A 27,799-nucleotide genomic window follows, 5' to 3' on the forward strand; every position below is an offset into this window, starting at 1 on the left:
AGTCATGAAGTTTGTTCCCTTAGGGCCGCCGTATTATCGTGCGCAGTTGCACTAGTGTTTGTGTTCTGAGACTTAGTGCATGAACAAAAACCGAATGGTGGCTTGTGTGATAAATACTGTATAATAAAATAATAATAATAACAACCACTATAATAATGTCTGAGAAGGGAGAAGTCGATTTAACAGGAGCCAAACAAAATACTGGCGTTTGGTTGGTAAAGGTAAGTTTTTCGGGAACCCAGACGTTTGAAAATGTTTTTTTTTGTCTCGTTGCTGGCTACTGATACAGGCATCGGGTCGCAAAAAGTTAAATCCCTTAGTAAAAGACACGAAATGAAAATTGTAGTTTGCCTGGTAATAAAGCCGTGTGCAGTGCTTCAACTGTGACATTAAAATTTGAATTAATTACATTAATTTCATAAGAATATCCCCATTCTTCCACTCTCTTCTGTGTGTTTTTATCATCATTTTAAATTTAGTGTCTCCTGTCTTTTGGGAAATTAGTTTAGCTGTTATTGTATTCTGTTCGTGCAGCGTGGGTAGAGATCGCGGGGTGGAAAAAGTCTCAATATTTTACCCTTTAAGAGGCCTCCTTAGTTGTGGGGGAAAAAGACACCGACCCTAAGCAGTTTAATGTGACGACGACGTAGTACACGCCAGAATTGATGAATGATTCGTTTTTGTGTCAAGATAGATGATCTAATCACATCAGCGACTGTATATGGATGTCGTTCACTTAATGGGAATCGTGGAAAATGCTTTAATGAAAGTTTTACCTAAAATGAAGTAAAAGGTCTGCCTACCCACTCATTGTAGTGTGTGATGGGGCTTGTGACCCAGTCTTGTTTGCCTCTTGTTAGAGTTGTTAAATTAAATGGACAAAGGTTTGTCTTGAGAGAGAAAACATATAGAGGTCTTGCATCATGTTCTAATCTTCTTCCTTACAGGTTCCAAAGTACCTTTCACAGCAGTGGGCCAAAGCAACAGGCAGGGGTGAAGTGGGAAAGCTCAAAATTTGCAAGTGAGTGCACCTGTTTCACCCATGTAGTAATTTCTTAAGGCACTTAAAGCACTAGACTTCCTTGTGCCCAGATCTCTGCACGAGCAAGAGCAGTGTGGACTTTTACTTTGATTGAAAATTCAGCTGTTTACAAACACTTCCAATTAATTCACATTGCTCAATGTTGCTAGCTTCATGCTACTCTAAGCAAGGCTGGGCCTTGTCAGGAACATGGGGTGCTGCTTTAAGCGCTGTTGCTCGACCAGGCGGTGGTGTTATTGCCTCCCCAAATCAAAATTTTCCAACCATTGTCCCAGTACAGTGACTGGCAACACTGTGCTATAAGAAATGCTGTCCCTCAGCTGAGACTTGCTGAGACTCTGACTAGCCCAGAGTAACTCTAGTGTTCTGGATAAAGTTCACTTTAGGCTTGTTCAAGCTGGCCTCCTTAACATTCTCCCCATAATTCAAGTTCACTTAGTGTTTCCTCACTACTCTGCTGTTTAGAGGGGCTGCTGGCACAAAATGGCCCCCATGTGTTGCCCAGTCAGGTGCTGCACTGGAGCTGTGGATGATGTGTTTCGCTTGATATGTGTGTAGCACTTTGGGATGAAAACTGCAATACAAATGCGAGCAGCTATGTAAATCCCACCTTTATCTTTAGAGCTTTATGCAGTGGTAGACTTCTGTTTTTATGTTCTATGGTTTAGAAAATAGTTATGGTTGGATGTACTGCAGGTCTGTTCAGTCCTGGTTCTGGAAGGTAACTGTGTCTGTACGTTTTCTAGTTTGTTTTAAAGCTGTAGCACTCCAATCATGCCAGTCTCTACAGACAATCTGACCCTCTAGGAAAGACTGGGCAGCCCTGATATTCTGTAACTTCATCAAAGTAACATCCATCTTTTTTTTGCAGTAATGCAATGTTAGAAATGATAGGATCATTTATCCATTCAACACTTGTTCATGACACATTGCATGCATGAGTCCCTGCCAAAAGAGTTGGAGTGTGGAGTAGATCCAGATATTATCCAGACATCATATATACAGTCATTCTAATGATTACAGTATTATACTTAATAGGTGGTCAGTAGGGTGTATATTAACTTTCACAGACATACCATTTGTATCTCTTCATAAAGAAGTACTTTAATGTACATTAATAGAACTCGTTAACACATTTTTCTTCTTTTTTTAAAAGGAATCATGGAAAAGCAGAGGTAAGCATGACATCTAATTAAAAAAAGTAATAACTGCCATTATGTAAGAATCGCTTTAGTGCTGGAGGTGTTCTGTGTGCCACTGGGTGTCAGTGTTGCAGGATGACATTTTATATCCTCTTTGTTGGTTCCACTTTATTAATAATATTGCAGTTTAGCAACAGGTACATCCAGATGGGATTTGCATTTATGTGGTAACTGTGTAAAATTTCACTTCAGCTTGAGTGTTTCTGGGGCATTTGTCCTGTTTGAACACTTTTGATTCTGGCATGGTGCAGTTTTGTGAATCACGTTTCATCTTTCACAGACATGGTGATCCTTGACAGATCAATTTAGTGTAAATGAGCATGGGTTGAGCTTGAAGCCTTCTTGGTGCCCCTCGATAATAAACCCAATAGTGTGCTGAAGCAGATCAAGAAAATGCACCCCAGAATCTATTTTGCTTTTCTTCTGTAGTGACCTCCAATGGGTTAGGATTGTGATTAAATTTAGATTTAATTGACTATAGTATAACACTGGGATTAATTTTAGGGTTTAGTGAAATAGCTTGTAGTGGAGCTGTGGCAATATTACTGCAGTGGTGTTTGAACTCGGGGGTTGGATTATAATTAACATTACCTTCTGGTGGGTTTGCTCATATTCCACAAAAGTTTGATTAGTTATTTAAATGTGAGTGATTTATAAAAAAAACCTAGTCCATCTATGTTTTTGCATAAGGCATAGAGCAGGGGACTCCTGAGAGGTCCAGTTCTTCAGTTTGTTTCTCTGTAATGTTAAAGTAGATTTACTCCTGAGAGGTCACACTAAATGTCAAGGCCTTCTCAAGAGATTAGGCTGTTGATGTTTAAAAGATACTTCAAGGGCCAGCAATCAGCACCTGTTACAGAGCAGCAGTGCCATTAAAAGAGTGGTAGACTGTAAAAGTTCTACTTTAAATCCCAGTTGAGAAAGAGGAGCTGCCTTCTCTTGTTTTGTAAACTTTATCTTCCTGCACATGTTGGCATATAAATAGAAATATTTTCATAGGTGAAATAACATTTTCTATAAATGTCTTTTCCTTTATAAAGGAAGTAATATGTCCGGAGTCTTGTGGTAGCAGTTTGCTTAGGTCCTGGAGGTCTAAAGTCCTTCCTCAGTCAGTTATATTCTGGCTTTGGCATCGTCTGGCTCTACTCGGACTTCAGATAGAAGAGCTGGCTTAACTTTATCTTGTAACAGCTTCTGAAAGGCAACTGGCAATCTGAGCTAGTCTCAAGCAGGTAAAAAAACACGAGAATGCTGAACGTGGCTCAGAACAACTGTTTCACTGTTGATTGGTTCATATGGTGATCTTGATTTTGTCAGGTGTCCTTCACTCTTAATGAAGAGCTGGCAACCATTACGGACATCGGGGACAAGTCGTCCTCTGTGAAAGCACCTCGGGATCACCCTTTCACCATGCAGAGCGTTGGAGGACAGACCCTGGCAGTCTTCACAGAGAGCTCCTCCGGTGAGTCTTGACAAGTTCTTACAAAATCTGTAAGTGGCAGGTCTCCGCATGAAGGTAGTTAATTCATGAACGTCTACGGTCACTGCAGATGCAGTCAGGGTCGCTTGGTCTCTGGGACTCCTTTCATTTCAGAATTTTCTGGGGTCACAAGAAGGAGAGTAGTTTCTGTCATGGAAAATTCCTCCACTTTTAGATTTTTTTAAAACCTGTGTTCACACCCCCAGTATGCCCTAGATGACGCTTTTGTTGTCTAGTGTTTTGTTACTGTAAAACCGGGCAGACCACAGAGATTAGATGTTGGTCAGATGTTTTAGCCCCCAACCTTATGAATGAGTGACAAATGGCATCATATAAGTGCACTCCAACATTGAAAAATGAAAGAGACGATTTTGTAAATATGCAAAAACTAGCTAACAGAAGTCAATAAAACACAGATAGGGCTGAAGTCCAGAAGTGATAACCTGGACAATGTTAGCTCAATATTTTGATTGGTGCATTAGAGATTACAAGGCTGTCCCAGTAGACAATAGATTGTGTGTAATAATTCTGACCGGTAGCAAATTCACCTGGAAAAGTTGCCCAAAAGCAGCAGTTGTAGTAAAGTAACCTAATCTGTATTGTTTAAGATTTTTAATTTAATATTGCTTTGGTGGATTATCAGTACTAATTGAGGCTGATTATTGGCTGACACTTTTAGTGTAAAGTGACTTACATTAGTACCCATTAAAGACAGCTGGGTAATTTACTGTAATGATTCAGGTGAAAGTACATTGCTGAAGTGTACAACAGCAGTTTTGAACCTGCATCCTTGTGGTTATTTCCACACTGCTGCTTAATAATAATATTCAGATTCAGTTAAAGCAGAATGCAAGTTATGTGAGAATATTTACAGTAAGTAAAATAACCATCAAGTACAGTTTAAAACTTTAAAAATTAAAATTTTTAATTTACAAATTATTAAAAGGACTACAAACAAAAAAGTTATTTTGGAGATTTGTATGGTAGTAATACTTGAGGCTATTTCTGGCTTAGTTTTTGCAGGAATTGTACTCTTTGGCATTAGAGTAATGAGATAAATTGTGCTTTTTTGGCCTGAAATCGATGACACTTCAGTTGGGTTGACAGAAATGGGACTTATCAGAGTCTTTTCGGAGTGACCACTGATGCCAAACATTTAATTTTGTATGCCGTTGCATTCTCATTAGTTGATAGAAATTGATTGAGCTTTAAGTTGGTTGTGCTGTAATTTTAGACATGATTAAAAAAAAGTTTTTTTTCCAAAGACCAACAGCTGTTTTACAATCTCATTTGCATTAGGATTACTGATCTTAATTTTAACCACGTGTTTGTAACAGTCATGCTAATTATGCCAATTGGTGACTTTATTCATCCAGAAACATGAGCAGAATGACAATTTCACTGAAAAAGCAAGCATTCAGCTGTGGCTTGGATTTCTCTATGTAGCCCTAACGTTGAAAATGGCAATTGAAGTTAGCTTACTGCAGGTATTGATTAAGCGGTTGCTAAGCAACTAGTTTTGCCATAGAATTTTGTAATGAATAGCGCTTCAGAATTTATTTTTTATGGTTTTGAGTCCAATTCCAATTCTGCCCGCAATAAAGATATTTTTCTTAGAGTTGTGGATTGAAAGTGTTTAAAGGTGAAAAGCTCTCCTTTGAATGCGTCAGTCACTTGACTGTAAACAATACTGTGATAAACCTAACACAAAAGATCTTTCTTACCAGATTACAGACTTGTGTTCGTGTGATTTGACCCTGAGCCAAAGGAGAGAATTACTAGTTATCCTTTGATGAAGAATTTATTTAGTTGCTCCTCCTGTAGTGGCAAGAGTTCAGAGTAAAATGGGAATTACACCTTTTATTCTTACTTATGGGACCATAGCTACAGGTTCTTGAAATTTAGCTTTTAGTAGGCAGTTTAAGATGCTCAATGTAGGTTGGTATACTGTCAGTTTTTTAGCATTCTTATCTATATCCTTTAAACACAGATGTTATACCACACATTTATTGCAGGTTATTTAAAAATGCTGTTTTAATTATTATCCTCATTTAATTTTTGTGCTTTAGGAATTGTAAAAATCAGTGAGGTCTATACCTTCAGCTGAGAAATTCTCATGTAAAATGGATGTAGGTCATCAAACACATCAGCAAGGAAGAGCTGCAGTTTCTTTTGATACAGGTTTTGACATTTCTTTGGGTGAATGCCATCCTTTTCCTGTTTCCTGTATGAGTGTAACATGAGTGAGTAGTATACCTTTTTTAATGAAGCAATATTTTAAGTGAACTGGTATCTTTGGTAAGTACTGCTCAGTTTTTATTTAGTTCTTCACAGGTTATTGTGCTTCTCAGCTTGGTGTGTTTTGCTTGCATTTCTCTCTGCTTTTGACTGGGCTTATAATCAGGTCTAATGGGAATCAAGAAAAATGTTTGCAAGTCTTCATATTTTGCATATCGCTTTTCTGTTGCCCTGCACAAGTGCATCTTCATTACTGTAGTTAATTAACAAATCTACATTTCTTATTACTGTATACCCTTCTCTTCATACCAGAAGAGTGGTCAATGCAAGTTGTATTCAGTTTTGTTTTCTACCTTTAACATCTTTAGTCTCCCTTAATCATTACCCTATTAAATACATCCCCATTATATTAACTTAAAGGAGAAACCTGCTGAATAAAAGGCTCTGTACTTTCCTTTGTAAAATGTGTGGTGAGGTGGTGGTATTCTTGCATCAATGATCTTGCATCGTGCTGTAACTTTTTGCAAAGTGGAAACTAGGCTTCCTTCTCTAATCTTTTTATAGGTCGGTTGTGTTGTAGTAACAGGGCAGGGTGCATAATGGCAAAAGAAGGGAAAGATTTGTTTTCCCCAAAAGATTTTGGGATCCCAAAAAATCCTATCGTTCCCAGTTTATGACAGATGCCATCTTGGGATGTTTTGATATTTTGAGAGCCAGCAAGAAATTGCATGACTTCATGACTTAGGTTTGTGAAGTTATATTCAGTGATCATTCTACTCCGCTGAAAACCTTTCCCTGAGATGGAGGGAGCCATGATTACAAATCTAAAACACTTTTTCAAAAACCACAAATGTTCACACTTTATAATTATCCTTTGAAGTTGGCTAAGAAAAGAATCTAGATAAAGATCTAAATAAAGCCAATGGTTTTAAGAAGTGGAACTGGAGAAAATGTATAGTAACCAGTGGGAAATCTCTAGTGTATATAGCAAGTTGTGATTGCAATTACAGCATTCTATATTAATACTTTCAAGAGATTGCTACCTGCGCCATCTGTCAGGAAATTTACAGGGTCTCAAAGTCAGGATTTATATTTTATGTGTATCTTATGGAAGTCAAACAATTCGATAATTAATACTAAAGAATATGTATGTCCTCTCTAAAACCCGTTATTATAAAACTGCAGAAATATCTTGAATGATTCTCTAAAATGTTGCTTTACTCATTGCATATGGATGCCAGAGGCATGTTCCATTAACAGGGCTCAAAGTAATGGTGATTTATTTTTCACTTTTTCTTTAAAACATTTTCTCCGTGTTGTGATCTCCAGCTTTATTTTTTTTTCCAAATGTTTTCTACTAACAAATAAGCACATAGATCTAATAAAATGTGTTAATTCAGATGAAATGTAGTACTTTTTTGATTAGGCTTTTTTTCAGGTTCAGAACCAACACTGACACCAAGCCATGTTATAATAATCTGATTGAATCACATCTACCTATTTTACTTATTTCTCTGTGCAGTGCTTAAAAAATATCATGCTAAATTATTTTTAATGCTATGGGTGCTACACATTACATGCATATTTTAAAATATTTTTCTATTCTAATTATATTTATAGACAACCCAATCACCAGGCAAATGTGATAGAAATGCATAGTGATGTATTAGTACGTTAATGAAAGTTAATTAAAATTATTGAAGAAAAACTATGACTTGAAACAAGGGAAAGTGACAACTTAATCACCATTGTCCTTTGCTTTTAATCATGTCTTGATTCTGTCATATTAGTGAAGCTTCTATTTGTCAAGTCAAAGTTGCTGGCTTTCCTTTTCACTGGATCTGTTTCTTCCAGTATTTGTGCTTATTTGTGGACTCTATTTTCAAACACCTTTTCTACATTTCACACTGAGCTTCAGATCTTGGCTCTGCATAATACAGCTCCTGTAAAGTGATTCAAAATTTTGCTTAAGTAACATGACCTTTTTGGTCAGTTTAGGTGTCTTTATAGAATACATGTTTAAGAGACTTTGAAAGATAATTTTTAAAGCTCATTTTAAACATTGTATATAAATGGTTTTTGAGTTGTTTGAATGTGATCTTTTTCAGTTACCTGTCTTTTAGCAGTAAGCCAGAGCGCATGTATGTATTTATTTAGGTTACATAAAAATATTTGGCATTTTTGCTGTTCTACATATTACCATATGGTCTCTGAAAGAGACAGAAACACATCTTCACTCCCACGTGTAATACAACTTAACCCTTTGGCAACTGAGACATTTTTGCAGAATGGAAATTAAGAAGTTATTTTTATGCCTTTTGTTAGGTGTCAGCAACTGCAGTTGTAGCTGTTTCGTGTCTCTATTTGTGACATGACAAAGGGTTAAACTTCAGCACAGTTTAAATAGGGAAGTATGATATTTGAAAACAGAGTGAGTGTCATGTAGCAATGGGTGTGAATCTATACATTATATACAGTACATCTGTATTTAGCTCATTGATTTTCTGCAAGGAGAGATTTCCTTGCTCCTTGCCATAGGGGTGTATACTAGCCACCCCAGATCCAGCCTGCAGGGGCCTGTTCCCTGATTCCTAATCCCTTCATAACTGGCTTCTGCACTTTTCATCCTACACGAAGACTTTGCCGATGCCCATATCTGGGCTTCAGGAGAGCTCGGCTGTACAAGCCCTGCATCTGTTAAGACTAAGGCATGCAAAGTTAGCACGCTGCTGTATCATACACATCCTGAGCCATGATCATTTGTCAAAATATGAAAACACATTCTTCAACAGCAATATATCATTTTTAAAATGTTTGACATACAGCTTTGTCATTTTGATCAATCAGGCAGAGCTGGTCTGAGTCTTGTGTTTTTTTTACCAAAATTCCTAGAAAACTGAATCTAATAACATGACATAATGCCTCTACACTTAAAATCAGTCTCAATTGATTGGAGATGACATCTCTGTGTTAAGAATTTGCATATGTTTTTGTTCTATTTATAATCCTTGCAATTAATGCTAACACATTTTGGATAATGCTTCTTAAGGTTCCTTATGTTTAATAACTAGGATGGGCTTCATTTACAGTAGTTAAACCTGAAATATGTCCATTTTGTCAATGACTTTGTTGTGATCATCCAATGACAGCAGCACATTCTTCTTCTGTAGGACAGTCAGAAGAAAAATCTGACAGCAGCAGTCCAGGTAAGTGTACTGACAGCCGTCTTGTCTGTTCTATCGGGAGGTCATTGCTTTTGCTGAGATTTAAGTTCTTTTCTCTTTAAGTGTATCCTCATTTCAACAGAATTGCATTTTCTGTCCAAACTCCTGGTTGTTTCCTCAGTGCAAATCTTAAGAACATAATCCTCACCCCAGTGTCTTTTAATCTCTTTCAGCTTTTGAGATTTTCTTGCAAAGATTATTAAATCAAGAGCCCGCCTGTACTTAACAATTTGCATTCTCGCAAGATCTTCTGAAGCACAAAGGGTAGGGATGGTATTCCAGCTATTGTCAGCAAAAGGAGTCTTTGGATTTAATTTTTTCAGTCTAATCACAGTTTTAAAGGAAGGCTCCCAGTTCTGTGGCTCCATGGTGCTTGTTTCACGCTGCCTGTAGGTTAGAACCATATAAGCTAGAGCAGTAGCTTAATAAGCAGCTAAGGTTACTTGCTGAATCTTCATAAAAAATTAATGGCCCCGATCTGCAATTAGGAAAAAAAGCGCTCTCTAGTTTGAATTTATTATATTGCTCCAACTGTTTACAGGTAAGATAGCAAAGACTAGCAGTCATGTTGTTTCATAGATTGCTTTTTTATTGTGATTTCCATAACAGAAAAAGGTCTGACACCCATCTGAAGATCCGTGATTTTTTTAGAAGTCATTGCGGGTTTTGTGAAATCGACGCCTGTATTGTGGTTGATAAAATTATTTTTGCAGAGCATGCAGCAGAATTTAGAGGCATCAATAGTTTAGCAAACATCTTTGCCATTTAGCACGCCAGAAATTTTGGTGGTGGTTCTTGGCCAGTGTATTGTTCAAAGAAGCTTTAAGTCCTTGATTCAGTCAAGTATCTATGGCAACCAATCTCTTGATTCTAATGAGATGTGCAGCTGAAGTGAAAATAGTTAAGCTTATGTAGAGTACCAACACCTGTGTTGTAAAATTTAATACTTGTGACTCTATGCCCCCCATCTCTCACCCTTTTTTTAAAAAAAAAAACATTTATCTCCATGAATAATTCGTATTTTCCTTGTCACCTGATATCTAGCCGGGAGACTGTTGCTGTGAGTGACAAAATTGTCAGTGAACAGTAGAGATCCACAGTAAGGATGGTGTTTGTTACAGGACTTATTGATGATGATGTTCTATACAAACAATTCACAGTAGGGAACATGCTCCAACCCATCCCTCGGCAGGCATAGGTAAAGCAACAACAAATGTCATCGGATTTTGGAGATTGCTTAGATTATATGGTAATGTATCATATAAGCTATGCACATATCAATATATGCAAACTAAAAGCAGTGATCTCGCCACCAGCAGATCTCAGAAGATAAGCAAGGCTCAACCTAATTAGTACTGGGATGGGAGACCACTAAGGAAAACCTGTTTGCTGCTTTATTTGGTGTAGTTGCTCCCTCTGGGCATGAATTGCCAAACCAATGCCCCCGTACGGAGACCGGGGCCGCTGTACTGTAGGAGGCACCATCCCTTGCGGGGTAGTGGTTGCTTGCTCATTAAAACTTCGTTGCAGCAAAATGTTTTTGCAGTATTTGTAAGAGCAGGAGTAATCACCCAGGCGTCATGCCTAAATTGTGCACTCGTTCAGCCTGGCCTACCTCAGGCTCTCCCTTGTTTCTTCTGGTGAAGTCGTGGAGCTGCTGGCACATAACAGCCACCACATGTCAGGTGGGCACTGCACCGCAGGGGTGGATGAAGAGGGTCTCCTCTTGTAGGTGAAGCATTTGGGGCTCCTTCATGGTTAAAGCACTGTACAGTAGCCAGCAGTTATTACTTTTATACTTGCAGTAATTTCAGTTTTATGATTTCTTCAAGTATGGTAAAAGGCTGTCTAAAATGCAAACTATGTAGGAATTTGGTAGGAGGACAGTACAGTAATGACAGTCTATTTTAAGATCTGCTTTGACAGATATTTATTCTTCATTGTAGGCTTACACAAAAGAACATTTTCATTTTCCAGTTTAACTTGGTAATGATCTCGTTAGAGCTGCAGGGAGCCATGTACAGCTTTATTGTAAAGTAAGGTACACTTCTGGCAAGTAACTATAATTATGCAGAACTAACCTCAGAAATGCATTTTTTCTTTATCCTTACAAACACATTCCTTCTAAAGAAGAAAAAAACACCACCTGAAAAAACTGATTGGTCCCTCAAAAGATCCAGCTGGCTCTAATGATCATATAAAAAAGTTAAAATATTTTTTTCAGGCTCATGAGAGCAGAAATCATAATTAGATGAAAATGTAATCCATTTCATTCCTGTGTCTGTACTGTTGATTACATTTGAAAACCCAGATGAATAACCCGTCCCAGCATCTGCCTGAACAACTTCAAAAATGCTTTAAACACTTCGTAGAAACCAGTGTATCGGTACTCCATGGTATTAATACATCCTGCATTCCTCAAAAAATGTTACCTGGCGTTTCTTGAATGGGAGATGTTTTAATTAATTGATGTGACTGTCACTTTTTCATTATAAGTTAACTGATCTCTACACAGATTAATATCAATTTTGTAATTCAGTGTAACAACATAAGCAGTAAGCTTTAGATACAAATCATAAATGAGCTTTTTGCATGCAATAATCTATAATTTCACGAAAAACAAAATCATTCATTCTATCTAATACAGCATTTGCATTACTTCAGATATGTAACAACATTTTGATATGGCAAATATTACTTCATATTGCAGTTACAAACATCTTCCAAAACGCTTCCAGTATGTCATTTTTTTTCTTTACACAGCACAAGATCTGATACATTTCACACCTATTTAAGTAAAGCATTCAAATGTCCAAATGATTTAATTCTTCAGGGAAGAACGTCATTGCTTGTTTCAGAGAATTGAATGATTATCAAGCCATTTAGGTGGGGGATAAGAAGTATACGACAATCCTTGAATCATTTTCTCGTTCTGTTCTGCCATAGTTGGAAGAAGTACTGTGTATGCCTGGCAAGGAGATAGTTAATCCAAGTCGTTGAACAGCCTCATGTAGCACAAAACAGCGTCATTCACTAAGATACCAGCAACTGAAAGCCTTGGGTGACGTGAAAGAAATGAAACAGAGACAGAAATGCACACCAGTTCCATGTCATCCTGAACTGTGGTGTGAAGACAGCTCGTTGGTAGCGATGAACCAGAATCTGCGAGCTAAGAAGGGATCCTGCTAAGGGGCTGTGTGCTCTCGCCGACGCAGGCTGGCGTTCCTCGGCGCGCAGTCACTTGACGAAGTGCAGCGCCTCGCAGTGCACGACGGAGCCGCGGGAGCTGTCGAGGCTGGTGAGCAGGCGGTAGCCGCCTCGGAGGGCCAGCATGACAGTCTCCAGCTTGAGGGTCTCCAGGGTGCACAGGAACGTGTTGTCCTCCTTCAGCACCAGCCGAGACCCCATCTCCGACTTGATGAAGTGCCGGAACTGGATCACGTTGGAAGACACTATGAACTCTTCGGGAAAGCCGTCCAGTCTGCTTTTGGAGACCTGCACCAGGCGGCTCTTGACCTTGTCAATGAAATGCGAATCGCTGCAGAAGACTTTGAGGCCCTGGGAGCGCTCGTGGCTGTCCGTCACCTCCAGGAAGGCTGGCTCTCTCAGCGTCGCCTGCTGCTGCTCGCAGTCTTTCACGGCTTCGGCAAGCTCCCCTAACCGGTAGAACTCTGCCTCACGAATCAACAGGCTGAACTCTTTAAAGTCTTCGGGCAGGAGGAGCTCCCCAATCCGCAGGAAGTTCAAGATGTGGCGAAAGAGAGGACCATCTCTGTCAATAAAGGTGTTGCCGACTGCATCCACATGCAAAACGGGCTTTTTTCCACTTATGATCTCTTCCAGCAAAGAGCCCGGGTATTTCGATAAAGTCTGCTTTTGGGTGACATAGAGGTAGCCCCCTATATTGAGGGTAATGGTGAACGACGACGGCTTCTTAAAGCTTTTGCTTGGTTGAAGCAGATCAGGATTCATGTGCTTCAGTTCACTGTCCATTCTTCTGAGATTCCATTCCATTCCAGAGCAATGTGCTTTCCCCTGTCAGGCTGTGCCTCGTCTCCCTTTGTGAAGCTGGAGCACCTGTGTGCGCGTTTGTCTGTGCTGAGCTGTGCAGTGCTGGCTGTGAAAGAGATATGCAAATGCTGCTTACATTTCTTAAGCTTTCAGCACAGCTACGCTGTAGGAGGTGTATCGACTGTGCTGTGAGGTGGGCTTGATGAGGAGGCGGGGGATGGGGAGAAGAGCTTTTAACCCTCCATTCAAAAAGGATGATTTAATCACTTCATTACTCCAGTGTGCTGCAGCAGTGTTTCGGGCAATTAACATTCTCTCAGTGATGAAAGGTGAGTTGCAGCCTGTAAGAACTACGTATGCCTCTTGTGGAGATGAAAAATCACAGAGAATTAAACTGTTAAAGCCATAATGAGCGTGATCCACTTCTTTTAAAGTTGTCATGTTGCCCTTGGGCTTCTTTTTCAGTGCAAAATGGCCACAATGAATAATAGGAGCAACAGAGAGCCATAGCTAATTTCCAGACTCATTTTTTGGTAAACATGACTCTGATATGTAAAAGGCAAAAGGGGGTTTGTGTATTTAAAAATATATCAATACAGTTTTTTTGTGGTGGCCTCTGTGGTGAATGTTTTTAAATGTCTTCCTCTTGCTGTTTGTCTTATTTGCTTGTTGGGATTCTGTGCATCGCTACCTACGATTCTTCAGTGTCAATTTCTGCTTTCCCAAGCTGTGCCCGGAATGTGTTAAATTATGTAAAAAGTCAGTTTGCAGAGAGCAGTTAAGACATGCTGGTATTTCTGTCAATGTATTTTCAGTAACCTGAGCAGTCAGTACTGAATGAATCTTGAGAATAAAAAACAAAAGAGGTGGACAATGCAGATTGTTTCCTGTCAGTATAAATGACAAAATGGCATTTTTGGCTTAATGGAAATCTTTTTGAGGAAAGGTTAAAGGGATTTAGTGAGCCATTTATTGTACAAAAATGTGAAATTAACTCTTTGTTGAAAATGTTAACAGCAATATTAATTAAGAAAGACATACAAGCCATAATAAAGAAATTCCTGATCCCTTTGCCTGTTCTGCTCCACCCTCCTCCTGCACCATTCAAGTGCAACAAATAATAGGTAGTAAATACAGCATATTTTATGTTTGACATGGTAATATATGTACCTCAAATGTCATCCATATTTTTCTTCTTGCAAACTTCTTGGAGTCAAAGGTACAGTATGCTATTGGCTTATTTCATATTTGCTGGCGAGGCAGATATAACTCTGAGGTAATCAAATATCTTTAGGACATTGAAGATGCTGTTAGGAAGACAGTTGTTTTCATGCTCTTAAGGAACATGCCATAGCTTTTAAAGGAAAAAAAGTGTAGGATAGCTCCAAGTTTAATCAGGAATTCTCGGCACTAAAAGAGTGCCAGGTAAAAGACCATGAAATTGGCTAACTGACATGTACAGTAGATCCTGAATGTTTTCCCACCAGGAGTGGAAAATTTTAAATCGCTGATAATGCATTACATTGGTGACAAAAAATAAGTGAATTGATCAACAATTTACTTTTTAACTTAATATCTTAATTATTCATTGTGCTGGTTCTGCTTTATTTGCACCCAAGAGGATTCTATTCCTCGTTGTTTTAGGCTGGGTTTTTTAACCTCTCACAGAAGCGGAAATATTTTATTTAAAGTAGGTCCTAAAACGATGCAAAGATGCGGTCGAATTTAACCGTTTCTTGCAGATATTGTCATCTGTGTTATTTTCTGCTTTTAAACACCTTTGTCTTTTTTTTAAGGTGGTAACAGGTCTTATCAAATCTGTTTTGGGTCCATGACAGCTCTGCCATACCTGTGAAAGCTAATGCACAGCCTAATTGTTAAGCAGTTAAACTATTTCTCAGACGGCAATGATAATGTTTGCGCTACGCAGTCTGGTTTTGGAAATGGGCACGGTGCTCTTACAGCTGCTGTCACATTTTAAACACCCATGAGAAAATCAGACCTATTTTTCTAGGTTTATAGATTTATTTATTGTAGATGTTCTTACTGCTGGTCCTCAGGACCCAATTCTCTTATGTTTTTTTATTTTAGTTAATTCTGGTTAATTAAACGATACCTAATTGAGAAAATCATTTGACAGTTTGTAAAATTCTGCCTTTTTAAGTATCAACTGTTTGATGGACCTATTTGAAAAAAGAAAACCATGAGGGACAGACCTTATTAAATAAGATTAGTCTGATCACAGACTTTTGTTGCCTTTGGTTATTCAGCTTTTCTTGTTAATTTTAATGACTTTTGACTTGGTTTCAGGATTTCCTCTATTTCCACTGCAGTGTATAAAAATTTGATTTCGTACTCCTTTATTCTCAATCATAAAAGGAGTACCTCAAGGTTCTGTCCTGCAACCAGTTATTTTTTTCTATACATGTTTAAATGAACAATGTAATCCATGTAGCAAGCAAATATTTAATCTGGCTGTTGACAATATAATCATGTATTTAACACTTCCTTGTGTTCTGTGTGCTTAACATGGCTTTATTTACAATTAGTGAACTGGGACGTTTTTGATAAATGCTGACAAAACAATAATTTAATCTGTATTAGAAAAAAGGTCAAAGATTACAAGTTGAGAACCAAAATGTCTGGAGTTATGCTACAACTTATGAATGGATATAGATATGAGATATTTATATCTTTAAGATTTATATCGGGTAGTGTCGTATTTGTCACTTGCATGGGTTTTCAGCAGCCACCTGCAACGTCTGACAGATGCTTTTAGTTGTCAGGCAGTCTGCTGTGGTCTGTTCCTGCTAACATAAATATTATTAATTTAATTGTATTGTTAGCAGAACATGTAACAGTAACAGTGGTATTAATAGGCGTTTGTTGTCATGCATGTTACTTCTTGACTTACCTGGTTAAATAAGGCACCTGACTTTCCAGCTGGTCAGGAGAAACCAGGAAAGTGATCTCTGCTGTTTAATTAAAAGATAGTCGTGTTTTTCTCTTTTCTTCCATAGTGCGTGTGTGTGTAGCTGCCTTTTTATCCTTCCGAGGCATTATAAGGTAGAAAAGACCTAATTAGAAACTAGGAGAGCAAGGCTGGAAAGGAACTCTTTGATTGGTAAAGGTCCTACGGCATTTCATGAGAATGTGATGAGGTAGTATAAGATTGTGATCTTTACGAGACAAGCAGTCTCGATACAGCAATAATGTGAGACTTACAACACAAAAAAGCACATAGCATGGTTTGTGGGATTGTTGTTGTGCCTCACTGCAAGCCCAAAACACCACAATTCTCCGCAATTGTAGTAAGTGTTGTGGGAAACTGGGCATTTCCATTATATGTGCTCATTTTAATATTGCAGGGCTCAAAAACATCCTTTGTACTAGCTGTATTGTTTCCAGAATTTTACCAGAGAATTGACCCTAATTGCAGTGTCACAGTATCGGCAAAAGCTGTCTGATTAGAATCAAGATTTAAAGCAGTGTATTGTAATGCAAGTTTATTTGTGAGCTGATATGAACATTCTACTTGAACAATAAAATGAGAAGCCAGATTTTACAGCAGAAGCCATATGGGTGAAAAAAACAGTTACTGTTGTTCTTGAGAGTAGGCAAGGAGCAAGATTTTCTTTATGCATTTCTTTGAACCTGTGATATATTTTGAATGAACCTATATATTGTCTTCACATTGAAGCTTTTTAAAATTCAGAGCACGAATGTTCATATACAGTACATATACGCTTGTTTCCTATATTTTGTAGTGTGAATTAATCTTGAAATATTCAAGAAAGGTGAAATTACAGTTTGACAGATATTACTTATAAAAGCAATATTCCAAGAACCCATCATGTATTAATAATATCTTCCAATAACAATATTGTTGTCTCTCTGAAGGCTATTCCCTGCTAATGTCTTATTCTCCAGAGCCCTTGCCTCAATTCGCCAGAGCCTGAATGGTTCTGAATGCAGAACTTGTCACATTTGTAATATGGCTGCTCTGATATTAAAGGGAAATATTGCTTAATAACATTTGCTAGCTATCATGCATTGCTAATGTACCAGCTACTCAAAAATGGCACATTGTAGGCTTAAATTCTCTTTAGTGCTACCTGAACACTATATATAGATTGAAATAGATATTTATATAATGGTATTTTGTATAAATGTTTAGGTGTGAGATGAATGACATATATGACTGAGGTATAGAAAATGAGAACCTGACACCATTGCAAAGAATGAATTATGTAAAAATAGTCTATGGTGATGTAGTATTTCAAGAATGAGTAATATATTGCTACTGTTTAATAATAGTATTAATACTATTTTGGCTTTACTTAAAGTTAAGTTTGGCACATGTATTTTTTGTTATAGAGATGCAGATTCATTGTCAAGCAGGAGCAGTCCAGCATAGCTTTAAAAAAGGGTGTTACTAAGAAAAATGCAATAATGAGTTTTAAATAATGCAAGATTAATGTTTGGTGCCATTATTGCAGCTGTACGTTTGCAGTAAGGTTTGTGAAAATGAAGCAGGGCTGCTTCTTCATCTCTAGTTGCAGAATGAAGACTGTATGAACTAAAACGCATCATTCTGAGGTTATCATTCTGAGCATTTCCTGGTCATTTATAATTCATGCCTTGGGTTTTCAGGAAATCTGAGTTATATTTTCAATACCGAAGATCTCCAGTAAGGAATAAAAGGACTCTTCACTTTCATGTAGATCTGTGAAGGCAGATTAATTACAGCTTGTAACAGTGTTTTGATTGAAGTCTGATATCAGTCATTGGTACTTGTGTGCTGCTAAAGCTGAAATCTGTTACTGCGTTCAGTGTCTCTGCATATATGTTCAGGGCTTGTTTTCTGTGAAATGTGATGTTTCAGGGCAGCATGGTGGCACAGTGGTTAGCGCTTTGGGGAACTAATGCAGGAGCCCTGGGATCCTTTCAGACCTGGGGTGCTGTCTCTGTGGAGTTTGCGTGTTGTTTACATGAGTTTCCTCTGGGTGCTCCGGTTTCCTTCCGCAGTCTAAAAACACACTGGTAGGTTAATTAGCTTCTGTGAAAATTGGCCGTTGTGTGTGTGTGTGAGATGTGTCTGCCCTGTGATGGAATGGCATTGTGCCCGTTGCTTGGCAAGATAGGCTCCAGCTACCCTGTGGCCCTGAACCGGAAGAAGTGGTTAGAAAATGGATGAGCGTTTCAAGATATGGGAACTGGAATATTGTACTTGAGCACAAGATTACTGAGGTCGATCGAGAGCTAATGCATGAACTCAAAGAGAAAGGTATGGAAAGTGAATTAAAGATGTACCTTGATTTACCACACTGAAGCGCTTGTGAGGGATTTGTGCAAGTACTTTCTGCTACAGGCTCAACCCATGGGAAGTTAGGAAAATAAAGATGGAACACTTGACTAAAAGAATTGAGTTGTTTGGCAAAGGAAGAATGAATCTGACTTCCTATTCATTAAAATTGCGTGTTTCGCGTTGAGTATTTATCGCAGATTTCTTCCAAAAACCTTCTCTGGGCTCAGTGTGATCACATTTGCAGAGGTTCCTCTTTTCTTTAATAGCAAATATATAATAAAACATGCTGTTCAGGAAGCAAGATAATACTAGGGTGTTTTTTGTCAAATCAAACATCTAATAAACATGTCCAGAAGTACAATGGTAATTCAAGTTAAAATGTCTAAGTCTTATTTAATTATAAAGTATTAGTCACATTTTTTGTCTTATTTTGTTAATGGTTTACCTTGGCACAGTTTAGCACTGTAAGAGCAGTATGTGATGTACTCAAGAAAGTTAAGCAATTTGAGCATTACCACTGAGTCATGGTGAATTTCCCTCCATTATTTGAAACCAAAAGACACTGTGGTGCTGCTGACAGTATCCGAGGAAGAAATCTTTAAGGCTGCACCAGTTCAAGTTTGGAGATACAGAGCAATACCTTTCAGATACATATTTTTTTTTATTTCTATATAAGGCTAATGCATATTATGAGACCCTGGGACAAGTCAACATTAATGCTGTTTTCCCTGGGTAAAAAATAGCCTTTTGTTTTTCTTATCAGTGCATGTGGGAGTAAATGAATCATGTGCCCCTCTCGAGTTTATGCTACATGTGAGAGAAAACTAATAACGGTGAATAATCCAAGAAATCCACATACAGTACACTGGTAGGCATTTTGTGGATGGGTTTGGCAGACAGCTCCAAGAACACACACATTCAATATGGGGAATATGACTGTATGAATGTGGTTGATCGATTGGTTAACTTTTACTTTTAAATGACACTTTTTGTTCTATAATGTTTAAGCACAAAACATTTATCAGTGCATAGACTGTACCAGACTTCTGTGCTGAGAGGCTTTTAAAAACACAAAAAAGAGTATTGGAACAAGAATAATTTCAGAAGGATAGGGCTAATGAATTACACTTTGAACATTTCTTTGTATTGCTTATCTCTTTCACAGTTAAAATAACAGGGTCAGCTGTTAAAGAATTCCTTAGCAATAAAATATTTTATGTGTGTTGGAAACTGTGTACTTTTTCTACAGCTCTTATTTATCTTATTTAACACAGTGATGATAGTAAAATTATGGGGCAGTTTCATACATTCATTTGTGTATTGTGGCGGCATGGTGACACAGTGCTGGAGCCCCAGGTTCAATTCAGTTCAATGGGGTGCTTTCTCCTTAGAGTTTGTATGATCTCATACAAACTGTGTTCGTGTGGGTTTCCTCCATGTGCTTTGGTTTCCTCGCACAGTCCAAAGACTAACTGGTAGATTAATGGGCTTCTGGGAAAGTAGGCCCTGGTTTGAGTGTGTGTATGTCAGTGTCTGTGTGTACCGGTGTGATGGACTGGCATCCTGTGCAGGCTGTATCCTGCCTTGCGCCCTTTTGAGTGCTGGGATAGGCTCCAGCTCCCCTGCAACACTGTATTGGATAAAGTGGATAGAAAATGGAAGGAAGGAAATGTTCATCTCATTGTGGTTACTAGAACAAGGTTTCTTTCTTCTTTTTTTTTTTCCATTCTGTGTTCATGGTATCTCAGTTTTTTTTTCTAATATGTAGAGAATGCTTCTAAACATAGCATCCAGGCTGTAGAACAGTTTTATAGAATATGGAGCAGAAAAAAAACCTGTCATTGTAATTCACTTCCAATGAATTTTTGTCATCCAGTAGAAACCGATATATTTTGCAACTCTTTTTTTATAATGAAAAAGTTCAGTAATTACTGCTGTTTTAACACGGCTCTAGTGAATACCATTAATTGGCTATTCCAACAAAGACACTTTATCCTCCTGCTATCAGGAAAAAAATATCTTTAACTTGTGATCATTGAGAGACGTCGGACCGAACCGTGGTTAATGGCTTATGGTTTCTGATGTAAAGAGCAGCAACATTGCTTACTGAAAAAAGTTATTTGCTTTAGAAACATAGAATCGTGTAAAGCAAAAGGGTGGAATTAAAGATTTGGGCACATATTTTGAAGTGCCCAAATTTTGGAAAATGCCATGTGTATCCTCAGAAAATGAAAATCTTTAACAACAGGTCAATTTTGTAAAATGGGACACAATAACTCTCCCTCATCAAATATTGTTTAGAGAATACAGGTCATAGAAATGAAAGAGATCCCAGTTTCACCATTTGGATTTGGGACTTCTTTGATTTCGGCTTAATAAATAATTTATTGGTTTACTGATTAACAATAAAACAAAGTTCAAATGCTCTTTCTCACTATCCAAGTGATGCTGGTAGCCTGGGAGAACAGAGTGCAGCAGATTTGGCTGGTCTGTGTGGCCGCGGGGCTCAAGGATCGGGCGGGGAGGAGATGCATCGGCGTTCCAGTCCACCTGACGATACAGAAGGCTGAGCAGCTTTGTGATTCTACCAGCCAGAATGAAAGCAGACTCGCATTCACAATGAGAGAGGTGCAGCAGCAAGGGGCAGGGAGCAGTGAAGCAGAGATGCTCGACTCAAATGAGGGGGTGGCCAGCCCACCTCGTCACCCTCCCTGTGGCAGTTGTATCTTTCTTCTTCCAACTCTGCAGCCTCAGGCTGGCTTGGCCCTTGTCACTTTCTCCCCTTAAATGGATTTGTGAAAGTCAATCAACTCCTACTTCCCTTGGACAGCTTCATGTTACATAACCATTTGCCAGCAGAGCTTCTAGAATGGCTCTGGAGAGCAAACTTGAAGCTTAAACTTTTTTGGTGCTTTTCACGTTTCTTAAGTGATTTCAAATCGTGAGGATGGTAATTATTTGTTGTTTTTAGCAATCTGCCCAGCAGAACAAGACCTCTAAAAAGTTTCATTTCCACTTTCTAAGCATTTCGTCAGGCAGGAAGCCTTCTGACTCTTGCCGAAATATGAGCACTGACAATGGACAATAGAAAAAAAAAGTTCCTGTTGGAGAGTAAGCCTCTTAAACCTGGCCTGCAGGGTTTCAGAAGCGTAATCAGGGTTAGGCCAACAACTCAGCCAACGTGCCATGTGATGTTTAACTGCAAATCGATGTTTCACTTGTGCCGATAACTTTGCATGATTTGAAATGCATGTGTAGGCGTCATGAATGCCTGCCTCCATTTGTTCTATTAACATGATTGAATACAAGTGTTTACTGGGTTATTAAAACAAGTACCAGAGCACTTAGTGATTCTAAGCAATTTTGTCCATTACCAGAATTGTTGTGATGAATTTCGTGAGTGAGAGGTGCCTCTTAACTTTAAAATACTTTATGGAAATTGTTTGTGATGTTAATGAAGTATGCCGTTTTAATGGACATATATGGATATATGTAGAAAGTGAAGCTGATCTGTTTGAAAGACGGGCTGAAAGTTAAAGCTTGTTATTCTGAAACAGTGCATGGCTGGCAGTAGGTCTTATAGCTACGCTAACTTGAAGCCTGCGCTTGTCAAATCTCAAAGGCACTCAGACTGTTTGGTTCTTTGATAGGAGAGCAAAGGTTGATTGTGTGTTAAAGGATAGTGTTAAATAATGCATTTAGATGTTAAAGAAAGGGATGGCTTGGTCCACTGTAATTGTTCTGCAGACCTAGAGGATGTTGGCACTTAATAAATAACCAAGAAATGCTTGACAAATATGTAAACTGTAACCAGCCATCTGCAATTGCATCTATATTTGAAAAGTAGCTTTGTTATCAACTAATAATTAAATCTTTGGATCTTTCAGGGCACACACTCACGGCAGGGCCAGTTTTCCCAGAATGCAGTTTACCTGCTAGTATATCTTTGGACTGTAGGAATAAATTGGAGCACCTGGAGGAAATTCCTGTGAACATGGGGAGAACGTACACATTCCATGCTTTAGATCTTTCTTTTTTTGGAAAAAGAAATCCTTAATTTGAAGCGATTACAGAATTTTGAATGCTAAGTTTCATTTCTTAGAGTAGAGAAACCTAAAATACAGTCATAACAAATCTGAAATATGAACCTTTTCACACTATTTTAGCTGTTCAACGCATTTTACTTACTTATATGATGTGTTTAGCAACATCCTTCACAAATGAGAACAAGTTTTCCAGACCTCTCGGGCATTAAAACAGGAACAGAAGCTAAGCAACAGTGATGAGCGTATATTCCTGCCAAGTGCATGAGCAACTAAATTATGTTTGAAAGGATCGGGCACAATTTCTGTCTCAGTCGTGTCATATGGTAACATGAGTTTGCTGCAATTAAGAAGGTTAAATGGGATGTTTGCCATCCATGATGGGTATTGAGTACATTTAAAAGACTGTGGTTGTGGATATAACTGTTGTATGCACATCGCATAAAATGACAGTATGAAGCTACGCTGAAAGCACTGAAGGTGTTCTGCAGCCCTTTGGGATGAATGGAAAATTAATGAAGTGTTATTCTCTCCCCTCTCTTTTGAAGACAAAATTGCACTGGAAGGAGTAGTGGTGCAACGAGCTGAATGCAGACCTGCAGTCAATGAGAATTACATGAAGTTAAAAAAGTAGGTATCATTAGATGACAGGATGTTTTATTGAGTTGTTGTTTTATTTTTAACTTATGATGGCAGCTATCTCATTCGCCATTTCAGATCCATGAATTAATACAGTAGTTTTGTGAAAAGGCACCTCTGAAATGTACCAAGCTGCTCCAGATCGCAGCTGGGATTGTTTGCTTAAGCCCCACTCGCAAAACATTGTGTATTTGAACAATGCAGAAAACGGATCACTAAGTGTGAACTGGTATATTCAGGAAACCATGACTTGAGTTATTGTCAGAGCTCAGCAGCCTTTTTTTTAAGAAAGGAAATACTTTTGGTATTCCTACAGTTGACATTTTGTAAATGCAGGACCAGCTATTACCACCATTTTAATCTAGAATTGACAGATGATATTCATTCTGAGTCATGAATGCTCTGAGGTGTGTGCATTTGCCTGGGCAGTTCCTTCCCACTCAGTCCCCCAGTGCTCATTTCAAAGTAGTGCCCCCTTGGGCACCTCTAGTATTACCTGGATTTGAATGAACTATCCGTAGTCGGTACATCTCAAAACCTTCTACTAGAAGAGAAACAAGACCCTAAGGTCCCTCACTATGCTGTTTACTTAATTGCTGTAGAACATAAAGAACAAAAAGAGCAATTGGCATGTTTGTTGTTCTTATCATATGCCTCTAAATTGCTTTCATAATAATGACAAGACACCGGTTCAGCTTTTAGAATAGACATGAATCGGTATACTTCATAATTACATTAGAAACTCTTGAATTAGCCTGTACCAGGGAAACCATATAATTAACGTCACATGGAGAAAGCAGATGTCATCCCATCAAGTTTTTCCTTGCTTTAAATTTATTACAGCATCCTTGTAACAATTGCTTTTCTCCTTTCCTAGACTACAGATTGAAGAATCATCTAAACCTGCCCGCTTGTCACAGCAGCTGGAGAAGGCAGTCACCACCAACTATAAGCCAGTGGCGAATCACACGTACAATGTGAGTCGCTGGAGACCTCTGTGGGTTGTTTGTCGTGCAGTGTGTGACGTCTGACCTGTGTCTCGTCTCTCCTAACAAGTGACGTGTGACGTGCGTCGCCTGACGCGTGTCGTGAGACGTGTGACGCGCGTCGCCTGACGCGTGTCGTGAGACGTGTGACGCGCGTTGCCTGACGCGTGTCGTGAGACCTGTGACGTGTGTTGCCTGACGCGTGTTGCGAGATGTGTGACGTGTCTCACGCTGGGGTCCTGGTGTCTCACACTGCCTGTGTGTGTCGCTCTGTGGTGCAGGTGGAGTATGAGAAGAAGAAGAAGGAGGAAGGGAAGCGTGCGCGAGCCGACAAGCAGCAGGTCTTGGACATGCTGTTCTCTGCCTTTGAGAAGCATCAGTATTACAACATCAAGGATCTGGTGGACATTACCAAGCAGCCCGTGGTGAGACCTGCACCGCCGCTCCAGACGCAACTCACAGCTCATGATAAAATAACAGGCCAGTCCCTGAAGTATGACATCAAGCACTGCATGTCACTTCTGATAGCAGTGAAGGCACTCAAACCCATTGGTAGAACACTGGGGTGTTGTTTAAAGGATAAACAGATGAAAAATGCAGTTCAGTTGTAAATATACCTGGGATTACCACAGATGTATTAAAGTGAGAATTGGTTTCCTAACAATGGTTTAAAACCCTCAGTAAAACAATGGTTTTGTCAGCACTTTGGTTATGTAATCAACCTCTTTACTCACTATTGAGTATTCAGTAAGCTTTAAAACACTTTAGTGTGAAACATGTATTTGACATTATGCAAGACAGAGTATGTGTTTTATCAATTGTAGAGTTAGATTGGAATTTAAGTGTAACACCTTCAATGTAGGCGGATTTCCTGGAAACAGCTTTTTTTAGTCCTATTTGTGATTTCCATGTACAGTCTATTTCTTTCTAGCTTATTCAGTAAATAATGACCTGCTGTTGATCACCAGAATGATTTTGCTTTTAGGATAAATGTATAAATCAAACGATTTGAAAAGTAAACTGGTATCTTAAGCATACTTATGGTATGTGGCGGAGCAGTGGCACTGTGGCTAAGGATCTGCGCCTGTGGCTGGAATGTTGCCGGTTCAAATCCCGCTGCCGGCAGAGGAATAAACGTTGGGCCCCTGAGGAAGGCCCTTAACCCCAGCTACTCCAGGGGCACCGTATAAATGGCTGACCCTGCGCTCTGACCCCAAGCTTCTCTCTCCCCGTCTGTGTGCCTGTGTGTCTCATGGAGAGCACGTTGGGGTATGCGAAAGACAAATTCCTAATGCAAGAAATTGTATATGGCTAATAAAGTGATCTTATCTTATACTTCGTCAAAGTTTTATATTGGAAACAATAAAATGAGCAGAATCCACATGCTGTACTCCAGAGAATGTATTAGCTCTCAAGATGATACATTTATTATGTAGTAGAGTGTGCATCCCGTTCTTTTCATTTTTATTTTCTATTCTCAGTGGACTGCACTTAATTCCTGGTTTATGTTACTTCTCCTTTTTTAATCATAGTTCTATTCTAATGCCATAAATGATATATTTGGGACAGCATTAGCTGCCAATAGCTTTCAGCATCTTTACACAGTTTTAATATATCTTACTAAGATTGAGGAATCTGAACCCATTTTCTACATTTATCATATTCTTCACATCATCATGGGAAAATAGAATTTCAGCCTTGGCCTTGGAAAAACAATTCAGCAGCTTCAATGAATCTCATTTAAATCAATACTTTATAAGGGCTTGAAATGATTTTTTCACTATGTTTTGGCCACTTATTTTGTAGTGTTAGGTAGCATAGAGAGAGAACTTGAATGAAAATATTGACACAGTGTAGGTCTCAAGGACTATAGGTGACATTTCCTGACTTAATTTAAACTTTAAATCAATTTAAATCAGAGCTCACAAGAGCTTTATGTGTTTAGGCATTTACAGTCTGATTAATTGTGATTCTCTGGGTCAAGAGTTTTAACTACCCCTATGATATACCTGGAGAAGTACCTGTGCAGACTTCTTCATTGCAAAATGCCAAACTCATCTTTTGTCATCTGAAATATATATTGACTGTTAAAATACTGTCAGCTATAGACACCTAGTGGTCATTGTGTTGTTTTCCATGGATTTTTGTGTCAACATAATCCGGTAATATTTTGAGGAAAAGCAGGTCTGCTATTAGAATCAAAAAAGCATAAGGTTTTGCTTTTGTTTTTTCATGATTAAGTTTGTAAGGTTTAGTTAATCCATTAACTGGTTCAATACTGTTAATAGTCTTGGTTGTGTTCATGAACATTTGCAGTTCTGCTGGAAAAATACAAAATATATCACAATAGCTGTTACTTGACTCCAATGCAGGTTATTGTTATCCATGGTTGGATTTTGTGCTTCCAAATGCTAGTTTTCAGAATACATCTCATGCTAAGTATGTCTGAATGCCCACATGCTGAAGGGATTCATTGTGTGTGTAGGGGTAACAGCTTGTAAATATCACAGCTGTTTCATTTTTCCTTTCAGATCATTTTTAAAGAAATCTAAGTGGAACAGTGTCATGACACCAGTGCTTAAGAAGTGGGCCCAAAACATTTATACAATTGTTTTCTTGTGTGTGCATACCACATACAAGTTTGATGTTCTGGATAGGCTACATGTAGTTGTTGAGCCCATGGCTTTGGGTGTGTATAGTGTTATCTGTCCATGTTTTGGACAGCTCAAGCCTTCAGGAGATTATGACCTAGGGCAGGTTTGCTCCCAGTATTACCACCATGGGCCACAGGCTTGCACGCTCTTGTTTCCTCCCTGCTGCAGATTTACCTGAAGGAGATTCTTCGTGGGATCGGGATCTACAACGTGAAAGGCACCCACAAGAACACGTGGGAGCTGAAGCCCGAGTACCGGCACTACCAGGGAGAGGACAAGAGCGACTAGCACAGCAACGGGACTGTGCCACTGATGCCTCATCACACCCCCTGGCACAGCTGCATTCCTTCTATTTATGCCAATATTTCTGGTACAGACGAGCGCTCCGAAGAAAAATGCTGGTAGTTTCTTATGAAGGGCTGTCGACCGTCCAGAGTAAGGATTTAGAAGTCTGCTATTCACAAAGCAGCTTCTTCTGTTCTAGTTTCCAGGAGCCAAACAAAGTGGCTCAATCAGTATGCATATACAACCATGTAACCATTTACCAAGGGTCTGAAAAAATATTGATTAAAACCATGAGTTTATTTGTGCTTTTAGATGGGAGAAAATATGTATCGGCTTACTCAAGTTTTGAGTCTTTCAAATTCAGTCTGAGTCTGTCAATTCTAATGTTATATACCTTTTAACTATTTCCCCCGTTTAATAGATGGTCTACTACAAGCAGAATTTGCAGTTGAGAGGAACAGTATGTATTGCCTGGAACTAGTCAGAAAAATATTTTTATCCGGTTCTGTACCCGTAAACAGAATCATATTTTGTACATTTAAATGTGAAAATGTCAAATGTTTTCATGTTTTAATTCAGGGTTGGACTGCTCAATAATAAATTGGAATATTAAAAAAAATCAACGTAACCAGTTCTTTGCACAGAATCACACATACAGATAGTGGACAAAAAAGTATAAACCGGAAA

At 38.7% G+C, this 27,799-nt stretch overlaps 2 protein-coding genes across 3 annotated transcripts; one reads left to right on the forward strand and one right to left on the reverse strand.

The window, feature by feature from the left end:
• Positions 1 to 47: 47 nt before the first annotated feature.
• On the forward strand, positions 48 to 27,731 carry LOC148835991 (general transcription factor IIF subunit 2). 2 transcript variants are annotated; one of them, XM_088914860.1, is made up of 9 exons: positions 49 to 221; positions 948 to 1,021; positions 2,199 to 2,217; positions 3,562 to 3,706; positions 9,133 to 9,168; positions 23,097 to 23,178; positions 24,065 to 24,164; positions 24,455 to 24,598; positions 26,996 to 27,731. In XM_088914860.1, exons 1-9 carry the CDS (start codon positions 156 to 158, stop codon positions 27,113 to 27,115), a joined length of 786 nt encoding a protein of 261 aa, XP_088770986.1. In that variant the 5' UTR covers positions 49 to 155; the 3' UTR covers positions 27,116 to 27,731. The 2 variants fall into 2 exon arrangements, with proteins under 2 accessions (XP_088770987.1, XP_088770986.1); XM_088914861.1 differs by lacking the exon at positions 9,133 to 9,168 and having other exon boundaries at positions 48 to 221.
• On the reverse strand, positions 11,100 to 13,342 carry kctd4 (potassium channel tetramerization domain containing 4). The gene has a single exon (XM_088914862.1). The coding sequence runs from the start codon at positions 13,198 to 13,200 to the stop codon at positions 12,424 to 12,426; it is 777 nt and encodes a 258-aa protein (XP_088770988.1). The 5' UTR covers positions 13,201 to 13,342; the 3' UTR covers positions 11,100 to 12,423.
• Positions 27,732 to 27,799: the final 68 nt, after the last annotated feature.

This window comes from Atractosteus spatula, chromosome 4, assembly GCF_055471065.1.
Source record: "Atractosteus spatula isolate fAtrSpa1 chromosome 4, fAtrSpa1.hap1, whole genome shotgun sequence".
NCBI classification, from domain to species: Eukaryota; Metazoa; Chordata; class Actinopteri; order Semionotiformes; family Lepisosteidae; genus Atractosteus; species Atractosteus spatula.

Coding starts and splice junctions, on each gene's coding strand:
- LOC148835991 (XM_088914860.1), top strand. CDS start 156: ATGTCTGAGAAGGGAGAAGTCGATTTAACAGGAGCCAAACAAAATACT. Junction 23,179..24,064: donor AATTACATGAAGTTAAAAAA/GTAGGTATCATT, acceptor CTCCTTTCCTAG/ACTACAGATTGAAGAATCAT. Junction 24,165..24,454: donor TGGCGAATCACACGTACAAT/GTGAGTCGCTGG, acceptor TCTGTGGTGCAG/GTGGAGTATGAGAAGAAGAA.
- kctd4 (XM_088914862.1), bottom strand. CDS start 13,200: ATGGAATGGAATCTCAGAAGAATGGACAGTGAACTGAAGCACATGAAT.